The sequence below is a fragment of the Zingiber officinale genome, chromosome 5B, assembly GCF_018446385.1.
Source record: "Zingiber officinale cultivar Zhangliang chromosome 5B, Zo_v1.1, whole genome shotgun sequence".
NCBI classification, from domain to species: Eukaryota; Viridiplantae; Streptophyta; class Magnoliopsida; order Zingiberales; family Zingiberaceae; genus Zingiber; species Zingiber officinale.
Window position 1 is genome coordinate 100219436 of NC_055995.1, and position 11896 is coordinate 100231331.

Here is an 11896-nt window from a genome sequence, read left to right on the forward strand (position 1 = left end):
TAAATAAGATAAGGATGACACGTGTAATTGACTAAGAAGAAGACATAGTCGACCTTCTTACATCTTGTTCGAAAACAAAAATCTTTCTTGTAAATGAATATTTTTATTGGTGTCTTCTAGTCTTGAGTGTTAAAGTATACTGTAAGAAGATGTTTGGTTCTTTCCTATTAATAGGATCAGAATGAGAATGATGTTTGGTTCTTTCCTATTAATAGAATCAGAATGAGAATCATTATATTATGGAATGAAAATGAATATGAGTATAGATATCATTATTAAAAATAATCTTTGGTTAATTGCATATTTTTTATCGGAATAAATCAAAATTTTCTTTTTTACCCTTAAAGAAAAATAAGAGAAAAAATTAGATGTGAGAGAAAGATGAATGCGAGAGAAAAATATGATGAAAGAGAATGATAAGAGAAAGTATGATGAGAAATAATGAAGAGAGAGAAAGTGTGATGAGAGAAAATGAGAAAAGATAGTGTGATAGGAGAGAGCATGATGAGAGAAGATGAGAGAGAAAATATGATGTGAGAGAAAGTATGATGGAAGAGGATGAAGAGAAAGAGAAAATGTAATGAGAAAAAATGAGGAGAGAGAGTGTGATGAGAGAGATTGAGGAGAGAGAAAGTATGGTAAGAGAGAAAGTATGATGAGAGAGAAAGTGTGATGAGAAAAAAAGAGAACAGTGAGTGTGATGGGAGAGATTGAGAAGAGAAAAAGTATGATGAGAGAGAAAGTGTGTTGAGGAAAAAAAAAAGGAGGGAGTGTAACAAAAGAGATTGAGCAGAGAGAAAGTGTGATGAGAGCGAAAGTGTGGTGAGAAAAAAAGAGAGAAAAGAGCGTGTGATGGGAGAGACTGAGGAGAGAGAAAGTATGATGAGAGAGAAAGCGTGTTGAGGAAAAAAAGGAGGGAGTATGACAAGAGAGATTGAGGAGAGAGAAAGTGTGATGAGAGCGAAAGTGTGATGAGAAAAAAAAAGAGAAAAGAGAGTGTGATGGGAGATACTAAGGAGAGAGAAAGTATGATGAGAGAGAAAGTATAATGAGAAGAAAAGAAGGAAGAGAGTGTGATGGAAGAGATTGAGGAGAGAGAAAGTATGATGAGAGAGAAAGTGTAATGAGAAAAAAAGAAGGAAGAGAGTGTGATAGGAGAGATTAAGGAAAGAGAAAGTATGTGATAAAATGATGAGAAAGAAAATATGATGAGAGAGAACAAGGAGAGAAGTTATATGAAAGAAAAAATAAATAAATAAATTTTGATATTTGATATTAAGGGAGAAAATTTTAGTTTTAGATCAAGGGTATTTTTGGAATAAGGGAATATTTTGATTGATCAAAATAGGGTAATGACTCATTGAAGGGGAGGTACATGGGAATGAGTTATTACCCAATTTTAATGATTCATTCCCTTATTTGTATTCCTATTCCTATAATCCAAACATTAACAATGACAATTAATAATTCTCATTCTCATTCCTATTCCCCACTCCTAATCCCCTAAACCAAACGCCCCCTAAGTACTTCGGATAAATTTTGGTATGGTAAATTAGATTAAATTTTCTAAAATATTGGTGGATCTATGTAGGAATTTAAAAATAAAAGAAATCGAGGGAAAAATATAGTGGATGAGAAAGATGATATGGGAAGTGAGTCGATAGGCTCGGTGCATTCGAGAGATGCGCGAGAAACTACAGAAGAGTATGTTGGTGGAGCGAGAAGGATATGCGCGGTGTTTCTGAGAGATGAGAAGCCGGAGCGGAAGACTACTCGAAGAGAAGGTCGGAGTTGGGTTCGGATGAGCTCAACTCTGAATGGCCGGAGAATCACCTAATCGACTAGAGCAGAAGACCGGATAAACCAACACTATGTTGACTTGTCTAGGCGCCCGGACTCCTTTGGGCGCCTCGTCGAATAGGCGCTACTGCGGATGACTTTCAGGTCCACGTCAGCAGCACTTCGAGTACCCAGACGGGTCCAGATGCCCAGACAAGGATGAATTTTTATCATTGCACAATTGAGTAGACGTTGCGAGCAGATAAGGCGCACAACTAAGGGTGCCCAGACCGAGTCCAGGTGCTTGGAGATGCCACATCAGCAAACCGGATAATTCGATCAGTAGGTTATAAATAGAGCCTTAGTCCTCTTCATTTAACAACACTTTCTGTATTTCAAATTTATTATTCTTTTTTTCGTAGTTGTGCTTTCAACGCTTGTACGAGCCTTCCACACATCTGAGGATTCGCTAATTATCTCGTGTTTCCTTTTTATGTATTTTATCTTTCAATTCATTTATTAAGTGTTTGTCTAACTTAAATCGAAAGATTGAGGAAGTGTATACTTATAATTTCAGGCAATTCACCTCTCAGATCTCACTTCGGATATGGGGCCCCTTTGTCAGTCGCACCGGGACCTACAATTAGTATTAGAGCCTCGGACCGCTCTAGAAGGACTAATCACTTGCTAAAGCAAGGAGATGATGACCGGACCAAGCATTTACCCCCCAAAGTTCAAGGGGGAATTCGCACACTGGAAACGTCGAATAGAGGTATTTCTAAAAATCGATTTTGAAATTCTTTTAATAATCAAATACGATTTTGTAGTTCTCAAGGATCAACAAGGAGAAGAAACAGAATAATATCTTTGGGCGAAGATGGAGAAAAATGACTTCGTAGCCAACAGCAAAACGAAATACCACCTACTAAGTGTGTTACTACCTTAAGAAGTTAACCGCATTAGAAGCTACAACTTGTCAAAAGTGTAGGACCGTTGAGGCCGGTTGGAAGGGAGTTGTTGGATAGTCCTATAAACACAACCCTTTCTCGAACTCTTTAAGCTAACACTTACATAAATAAAGTAAAGCAGTAAATGAAAATCATAAAATAAGAGGCATGAGTGTTTACTTGGTTACAACCGACGTGGTTGTTAATCCAAGGAAGATTAAGTACTAAAAACTCCTTCAGGCGGAGAAGCCTCTTACAACGTTGAAGCGTAGAAACAGAAGCTTAACTACAACTAAAGCGTACAAGTGTTTGGAAATGAAGTGCTCGTGATTGTTGAAAAACTTCTGGACCAAGGCTATATTTATAGCCTTGGTCGGGGCGCCCCGAAGGGTTCCGGGCGCCCTGGGGGGGATAAACTTTATCCCCCAATGATCAGATCGAGTCAAAACTTGATCTTGGTCAAAAGGCTGGTCTGGACCCCGAAAGTCAACTCTGGTTGACTTTTTCGTCCGGGACCTCTGCTCCGTTTCAGTCCCACCTCGGTCTGGGTCTTTCGCTCCGGATCCGCTTACTTGTATGATCTCTGCCATCCGGAATAAGGCTCACCCGAACCCAACTTCCGGTCTTCTCGAGCGGGTTTCCCTCCGGCTTTTCGTCCCTCAGAATCGCCGCGTGTTTCCTTCTCGTCCACCGGCGTACTCATCCGCAGTCTTCGTCCCTCGGACGCACCGCGTGCCATCCTTCTCGCTAGCTGCGTCTCTTGCTCCCTGAGCAATCTTCCGCTCCGGCTTTCGTCCCTCGAAACCATCGCACGCTTCCTTCTCGTCCATTGATGTACTCTTCCACAGCACTTCGTCTCTCGGACTACTGTCCTTCTCGCTAGCTGCGTCTTCCGCTCGACTACCTATGTTCCTAAGCTCTTGCACACTTAGACACAAGGTTAAAATAACACAGGACCTGACTTAACTTGTTGATCACACCAAAACAACCTTGGGATTCCAACAAAAAGAACTCTGGAAGAAGTTCCTGGAGTTTCATGAAGGCACATCAGAAGCAAAGCTAGCAAGATGGAACATCCTTTGAAGCCAATTGACAACCCTCCAAATGAAAAAAGGAGAGACGGTGGCTCAACGACGCGCGAATATCAAGGAGTTAATCATCGGACTTACCAACCTTAACGAATCGGTAACAAATCGAGGCTCAATTCGTTATGCACTTAATGCTTTTTCTAGATCTAGAGTAGACTTCAATGGTAGATGCCTACTATATCTCAAAGGATATAAAGGTAAGTACTTTAGAAGATTTATTCTCCATATTAGAATTACACGAGTCTAGATGTGCAGGTACAAGAAAAGAAAAAGATCCAAGTCAGAACTTGGCATTAACAGCCAACAAGAAGGACGAACTATAGTCAGATTCACTCAATAAAGATAAAGCGGCTTTCATAGTAAGAAAATTTTCAAAGTTTTCTGTCTAATAGTTTTAACAAGTCACAGGCCAAGAAGCATCTTAGAAGCAAAAGAAAGATTAAATGCTACAACTATAATGAAGAAGGATACATCAAGGATAACTGTCCAAAATTGAAGGAAAAGGACAAGAATAAAAAACCAACCCGAACAAACTGTAAAAACTTAAAGGCGACGTGGGACTAATTGTCGTCATCTGAATCAGAGATTAAACCATACGCCGGACTTGCACTTATGGCAAATCACCAAAAAGACAACGAGACTTTATCAAAGATGAGCATCGACGAAGGGGGGAAGACACGTCAGAAGAAAGCAGCGATAAAGGAGGAACGTCTACTAACGAAACTGACTTGGTAAGTGAGGTACGTTCTCTACCTCTCGATAAATTATATAAATTTGTTAAAATATTTTCTAAAGGTTCTTGTAAATTAGAAATATAAAATTAAAAATTAAAAAGAAAAATTTAGAATTAAGAGTAATCTTAGTACCATCAAGCATTAAATTGGTATTTTAAATATCACAAGAGTCAAATTAGAGAAGTAATAAGAAAATATATTCCAAGAGAGTTCCTGATTAGGAATCTATATTGGGTTTCTAAGACATGCTTAAGTTAAATCTTTATGCTTGTTTTAATTTTAAATTTACCTTAATATTTTTTTTACATGCTTAAAATTGTTTTATTGTTAAATTTATCAAATAAATTATTTTGTATCCCTTCTTTTTAAAATTAATTAGATTTTATTTTTTGTTATAAAGAAGAAATTTGTTACTTATAAGTAGAAAAAATTCAGATTTTTTTACTATTAATTTTTTTTTATAAATTTCTTAACAAAAATTATATTTTAAAAATTAAAAATGTTTTTCTAGTTATTTTTGTAAAACTTTATTTTACTATAATAAAATATTATGTTCTCTATTAAAATATTTTTTTTGATATTTTTTTTACCGTTATCTGATTTATTTTAAATTATTTATCAAAAATAATGTTCTTATAATTAAAAATTATCTAGACATTATCCTTAAAAATTTTAATTTTTTTTATAGATAAGCATGAAATTTTCTATATTAAAAAAAAATTGTCACTATTTTTAGATATTAGATTATATTTTTAATCATTTAACTTCAAAAATTAATATTTGTGATTAAATAATTTATATTGTTGAAAATTAATATTTATATAAATTTTTTATTTTGATCACTCTATTTTTTTACCATTAATTTTTTTTCAATATTTTTCAAAACTTAAATATAATTTTTAAATTATTTTTATGAATTTAGTCTTTAATTATTAGAAATTTAGATATTCAAAAATAATTCTTCAAAAATTTTCTCAAATTTGGGAATTGTTTAATTAACCTTAGAAAATTTTTTAGAATTTTTTTCTTTTTCTTTTTAAAATTAACCCCTACTTTTATGTGATAAAATGGGAGAAATTGGAGGGTTAAATTGAGGACTTACTCGCAATATTTTAGTTACACTTAATTGTATTATTCATGACAATTTATTTTTCAAATAAAGTCTATGTTTATTCAACTCTAACTTAATATGGGGTTGATGCACATCAAAAAGGGAGAAATTGTAAATACCCCGGGATAAGTTTTGATATGCTCAATCGGGTTAAGTTAGGTCCTGTTGTATTTGATTCTTGTGTCTAAGTGTGCAGGAACTTTGGAATACAAGAAATCAAATGGAAAAAATAATAGACGAGAAGGATGACACAGGAAGCGAGTCAAATAGGCACTGTTGTGGATGACGTTCGAGTCCACATTAGTAGTACTCTAGGCGCCCAAATGGGTTCAGGCGTCCAAACAAGGATGAATTTTTATCATCGTACTATTGAGTAGCTGTTGCGAGTAGATAAGGCGCACAGCTAAGGGCGCACGGAGATGCCACGTCAGCAAAACAACTAGTTCGACCAATAAATTATAAATAGAGTCATAGTCCTCTTCATTTAACAACACTTTCTATACTTAGAATTTATTATTCTATTTTTCATAATTGTGATTGCAACGCTGGTATAAAATTTCTCTGCCTCCGAGGATTTGCTCGTAGAATGAGATCTTAGTGAACTGACATTGTCTTGGACTAGCAATTTTATGATTACCAACAAGTAAATCTGACTGTCTCGTATTTTCTTTTTATGCATTTCAATTTTCATTTATTAAGTGTTACTATAATTTAAATCAAAAGATCGAGAAAATATATACTTATAATTTTAGATAATTCATCCCTCCTTTATTGATGGTATCGGGACCTACATATAGAGCATACAAGATCATGGCTGCATTCTCTATTTTGGAGTCTCTAATTGGTTGAAGGCTCTCTCCAAGCCAACTATGTAGCCCTTACCTAATATTTCATCGTTATCGCTGATGAACTTGTCTAAAAGTGTGAACGGTAGATTACTTTTTCACACGTAATATCTCACAGCTGTTTCAAGTCTTCAACTTCCAAATCATCCTTGATGATGTTACTCAAAGCCTCCATGCCGTGATGCCACCATGCTTTCACATGCCCAAAAGTCTACTTCCAAATCTTCACCACTCTCTAAAAGTCTCACCTGTTCCTCGTCTTAAAATCCACCTTGCCAAGATTTTCCAATCCCTTTGATGTCTCATACCATTCTTGTCCTTGAAATAAGCTTCCACTATGAGTAAATGAGATAAGGTTGGTGAGATATCACTCTTACTGTAGGATTAAGTTGAATCCACATGGATGAGTTTAATCTTCATAAGAATACATATAATTAATTATCATTAAAGAAGCTAAATCCTAATTAAATGATCTAATGTTTTATTACATATAAAGGAAGTTTGGATTAAATGGATATGGATTCAATGTGTAGATCAAATAATCCGATTCATTAACATTAATGGACTATTAATTATGGATGAGCTTTAAGGTGGATAGTCCCTGTAGGATGAGCTTTAAGGTGAATAGTCCTGTATGATGAGCTTGGTATATAAGGGAAGATGCTCATGGATTAGGACAAGTTTGAGCTTCTTCATTGATCTTCTCTCTTTTCCATTGAGAAGGAATATGGATTACCGCCGCCCACTCCTGTAGAAGATCATTCTCGTTTGTAGGATCTCTAACGACAAGAAGCAATAGTCCTTTGCGATGGATTTAGGTCAGCCTTTCGCTAACTATTGTTTCAATTTGTAATGTTGCTTTAGAAATTGATGATAGTTAGATCTTGGTATAGATGCATTCTTTAGTTCATTATTGATGTATCATAATTCTAACAATTTGTATCAGTACTAAGGATTAACTTATTATTAGTTTTTAAGGCGTAAGGATTATTTTTCAATGATTTTACATATATACATCAATTTTTGCATTTAATTTCATATGGATGAGTGAAATTGATATGTATCTGTTGAATGTAACATGGATAGGTTAGGATTTAACCTATGAATCAAGATTTTCTCATTATTTGCGAAGAACACGATTTTAGGGTTCTTTGGGCTGAAAGATCATGACCAGAAATCAAGTTTTTCAGTTACCAATTAATTTGGTAATCAATTAGTGTTCACTAATCGATTACCATACGAGTTCAATCGATTAAGATGCCCAAAATCACGAATAGAGAGTTTCCAAATCGATTGGTATATACCAATCGATTAACATGAGGGTCAATCGATTGGGATTGTCAGATCGCGACGAACGTTCCCAAATCGATTGGGCTAATCGATTAGCATGAGGGCCAATTGATTAGAATTACCAGATCACGACGAAGGTTCTCAAATAGATTGGGCAAACCAATTAGTGTTTACCAATTAATTAGCATAAGGGTCAATCGATTGGGATTGCCAGATTACGACGAAGGTTCCTTAATTGATTGGAATAATCGATTGGTGTTTACCAATCAATTAGCATGAGGGCCACTACAAGAAAATCCTTATTAAACAACACTTAAAAGACAATGGTTTTATATCAAAACTTTTGTCTTTTACTCTTTTACAACAGTTTTAATAAAAACTGTTATCTTTGAGGGGTTGCTTGGAGGCTACGATAATGGTTTTTATAAACTATTGTCTATGTGTGCTTTTTTAGGGCTACAATAACGGTTTTTGGAGGCTACGACAACGATTTTTAAAAACGTTGTCTATGTGCGCTTTTTGCGACTACGACAACGGGGTTTTGGAGGCTACAACAACGGTTTGGAAACCGTTGTCTATGTGCACTTTTTTGGAACTATGATAATAAATTTTTGGGGCTACAACAATAGTTTTGGAAATCGTTGCCTGTGTGCATTTTTTTTTGCAACTGTGTTTTTCTTTCCCTCCCTCCCTGAAATATTTTTGCCGTCATGTTTTCCCTGCCTTCTCGAACCCTAAAGCCTTTTTCTTTCCCTCTCCCATATGATCTCTTCACACTGCCAAAACCTACATCTCCATCCAACCCCTCTCCAATGAAACCTTCTCCATGAATCTCTCCTCCTAACTCCTCTATGTCTAACCCCTTTATGTCGAATCCCTCTACCGCTGAAAATCTCCATCGATCCTGCTAAACATCTCTGCCAAACCACCCATCTTCGTTCCCTCTTTGGATGAATCCACAGTTACACTGATATTCCTCAAGTATGGCTGGAAAAGATCTCTCTTTATATTTGATATGGTTCCTGCAGCTGTGATCCTCGAGGTTCTCTCCAAATCGAAGCACCAAAGTTGTGACAAGAGCTCCGAATATGATAATCTTGACTGCGAGAAGAAGATCATCCTTAACTTGGCAGTTCCTAGTGGATCGGTAGTGAAACCTCATCTGTTCTTTTCGCTTTCCTCGTCACAATTTCTTCATCGCATTTCTCGCGACAACCCCTAATTTGTGATTGTGGGTTGGGACACTCTTCGTCTTGTTTCAGGTAGCTCCAAATTTTTCAAAGACTGATTATGGGTGGACTTTGCTTATTTCTCGATTAGTCTTTTAGGCAAAGATTGCATTTTTTTTCTTTTAGGCAAAGATTGCATTTTCCCCCAAGTCTAATGGTACTCCTTTTTCTATTTCTATTGCTTCCTGAGTCGAGATCGTGGTGAAAAAAATAGTCTTTTAGGCTAAGGCATGGTCGTAGACAGTTGCTGATTACGTTCTTATGTTGTGTACATATTGATCGTGAGATTCTGAAAGTTCAAGGTGTTGTGGTGATTAAATGACACATGGTTCGTTTTCCTTCACTATTTACAAATTGATGATGGAACCTTTCAAAGAAAGATTTTTTTCTGCACGGAATGTATTAGTTTTTCAGCTGTGTCCTCTCCTTACATATTTTTGTGAATGATCAAAACAGCTATGCTCGTCTGTTGAGATATGAAAGATCAATTTCAACTGAGTCGAATCATGTGGACGAGCCTCATAAATTGGAGGAAGTAGAAACTATAAGAAAGTCACCTCCACCGTTAGAAAAGGTGACATTTCCTTGTTTTATTTTATTTTATTATGTTTGTAAACCTTTTCCTAGTTTCTCTTTTTATTTAATATAATTTATATGCTTCTAATGGCAGTTACTTGTACTGGGTGGCAATGGTTTCATTGGTTCACATGTTTGCAAAGAGGCTTTGGATCAAGGGTTATCAGTTTCTAGTCTCAGCAAGTGCACACAGTCTCAATTAATTTTGTAGCCTGGGCACCCTGGAAAGTTTGTCTATAATTGCACAATGCACTGTTGTGTTTCTACATCTGAATCTTGTCTATAACAAAATCAGATGTCCGCGTTAATAGAAAACTTTAGTCGTTACTTCTCAATTTCTTATGAACCCTCCATTTTATCCTCTTCTCAGTATATGAGTTTAATCTGTCTGATCACTAGCTTTTTTGGTTAGTAAATTAAATGATGAATTATTTAATCACTGTTTAATGCACCTCTAGTGGTCCTGCAGTTTCTTTATAATCATATTATCGTCAACTCATGTTTGATCGAAACTATTTGGCGTGGGATACATGGATGTTGCCCCTCCATGGAATGATTGCTATATTCTTCTTGTAAAAGTATCATCATCCAACAATCAATTCCTATAAAATATTCTGAAATATGGCATTACTCTCTTAATTTGATACTATTTATTTTGATTTTAAAGTATGAATGGATGAATTACTTTAGCTCATTCCATATCTTCTTTCCATTTGCATGTTGTTTTGATTGAACATATATAAAGGAAGAATGCGCTCAGGATTGATGCTTTTTTTATTACCCAGGTTTGGAAGATCATCAATACGTGAACAATGGGTTGATAAAGTTGAGTGGCGCCAAGGTTGAAAATTAAGAGAAGCCTCTTTCCCTGTGAAGGAAAAACATATAGTTTAACTTTTTGTGGCTAATCTTTCTATTTGGCAGGAAGCCTTCTTGAAATTCTGATGACTTTTGTGGTAGTCCAAAAACGTAATCACACTAGACTGTTTGCTAACACTCACGGTGACCACCGATTTGTTGATAAGAGTGGAAACATATTGCCTGGTTAGTTTAGTTGATAGCATGGATGCATCATTTTCAGGACAATTCTATTTTGTATATTTTTTTTCAAATCTTGTTTTCTCAATGGAGCTTTCCATCCTTGAAATTCTAGGGACTGTTGTCGATTCTAAGATATGTCATCCTACTGAATTTGACTTTTACTTGTGCAGCCATGCAAGCATTCAAGTAACTCATCTCACAACTTAATTAATACCTTTTTAAATTCTAGGGACTGTTGTAAAAATATATGTGTATTTATTATTCTTTTAGAACAAGTTTTTTCATACATATAATAGTATATTTCTTTTGATATCAATAAGTTGTTGATCTTCTAGTGTCTTATCAAAGGGGTAGAAAGAATTGGATTTTTTGATGGAGCTGGTGTGGGGGAGACTAGATTTATTATGAAACTAATGATCAACAATATTGAAAAAAGTTGGCATGAAATAATCAGCAAGTGAGAAAGAGGATTCTAATGAAATTCTACAAGTTGAAGATTGTGATGGGATTTAGGTTGACAATAATTAAGTGCAATCCTACATGGCATGAACCACCATCACAAGTTTCTAGTATTTTGGTTATTGTTCATTAGTTTTAAATGGAGTTTATTTGTTTATTTGTATTAGGATAAATTTTATTTGAATATGAGACATGTTTTTTCTTTTGTGATTGTAATTATTGTATAAGTAACATTTTGAATGACATTGATATAGATAATATTCTTTCTTTTGTGATTATGAGCCTTTATTATATATTTATATTGAAATGTGATATATTGGTATTAAAAGATATAGTTTAAAAGACAACGGTTTAAAACCGTTGTTGTTGTCTATCACCCTTAAAGACAACGGTTAAAAACCATTGTCGTAGTCCCAAAAATCGTTGTAACTGGCAGCATTATTAAAAGTGCTCTAAACAATAACGGTTTTAAACCGTTGTCTTTTCATTCAAAGACAACGATTCTAAACCATTGCAAAACTGTTGTCATTTTATTCAAAGACAACTATTTAAAATTGTTATCGTAGCCCCCACTTTTAACAACATTGTCAATTACAGCAGTTTTAAAGGGCCTACGACAATAGATAAAATTCGTTGTCTTTTAATATTTTTGTTGTAGTGGGCCAATCGATTGGGGTTGCTAGATTGCAACAGGGCTCTAAATCAATTAGGTTAATCGATTGGTGTTCATAGATTGAGCTAATCAATTACTTGAACTTGATTTGCGAACAAAGAGTTTCAAAATCAATTGGGTGATC

The 11896-nt window shown here is 35.2% G+C and overlaps 1 protein-coding gene across 5 annotated transcripts; it reads left to right on the forward strand.

The window, feature by feature from the left end:
* The first annotated feature begins 8427 nt into the window (after nucleotides 1-8427).
* LOC121985179 (protein argonaute 1A-like) lies at nucleotides 8428-11288 on the forward strand. Of its 5 annotated transcripts, XR_006113076.1 has the most exons (4): nucleotides 8428-9056; nucleotides 9480-9597; nucleotides 10385-10440; nucleotides 10524-10809. XR_006113076.1 is itself a non-coding variant. In XM_042538474.1 (3 exons), the coding sequence occupies exons 1-3, from the start codon at nucleotides 10350-10352 to the stop codon at nucleotides 10845-10847; spliced, it is 306 nt and encodes a 101-aa protein (XP_042394408.1). In that variant the 5' UTR covers nucleotides 9817-10349; the 3' UTR covers nucleotides 10848-11288. The 5 variants fall into 5 exon arrangements, 1 of the variants encoding a protein (XP_042394408.1); XR_006113077.1 differs by lacking the exons at nucleotides 10385-10440; nucleotides 10524-10809 and adding an exon at nucleotides 9694-9716; XR_006113079.1 differs by lacking the exons at nucleotides 10385-10440; nucleotides 10524-10809 and adding an exon at nucleotides 9694-9714 and having other exon boundaries at nucleotides 8428-9351.
* Nucleotides 11289-11896: the final 608 nt, after the last annotated feature.

Excerpts from the sequence above, each read along its gene's own strand:
- LOC121985179 (XM_042538474.1), top strand. The coding sequence starts at position 10,350 with ATGCGCTCAGGATTGATGCTTTTTTTATTACCCAGGTTTGGAAGATCA. Across the intron at positions 10,441-10,523 it reads TAAAGTTGAGTGGCGCCAAG|GAAGCCTTCTTGAAATTCTG; the intron begins GTTGAAAATTAA and ends TCTATTTGGCAG. Across the intron at positions 10,644-10,752 it reads GAGTGGAAACATATTGCCTG|GGACTGTTGTCGATTCTAAG; the intron begins GTTAGTTTAGTT and ends TTGAAATTCTAG.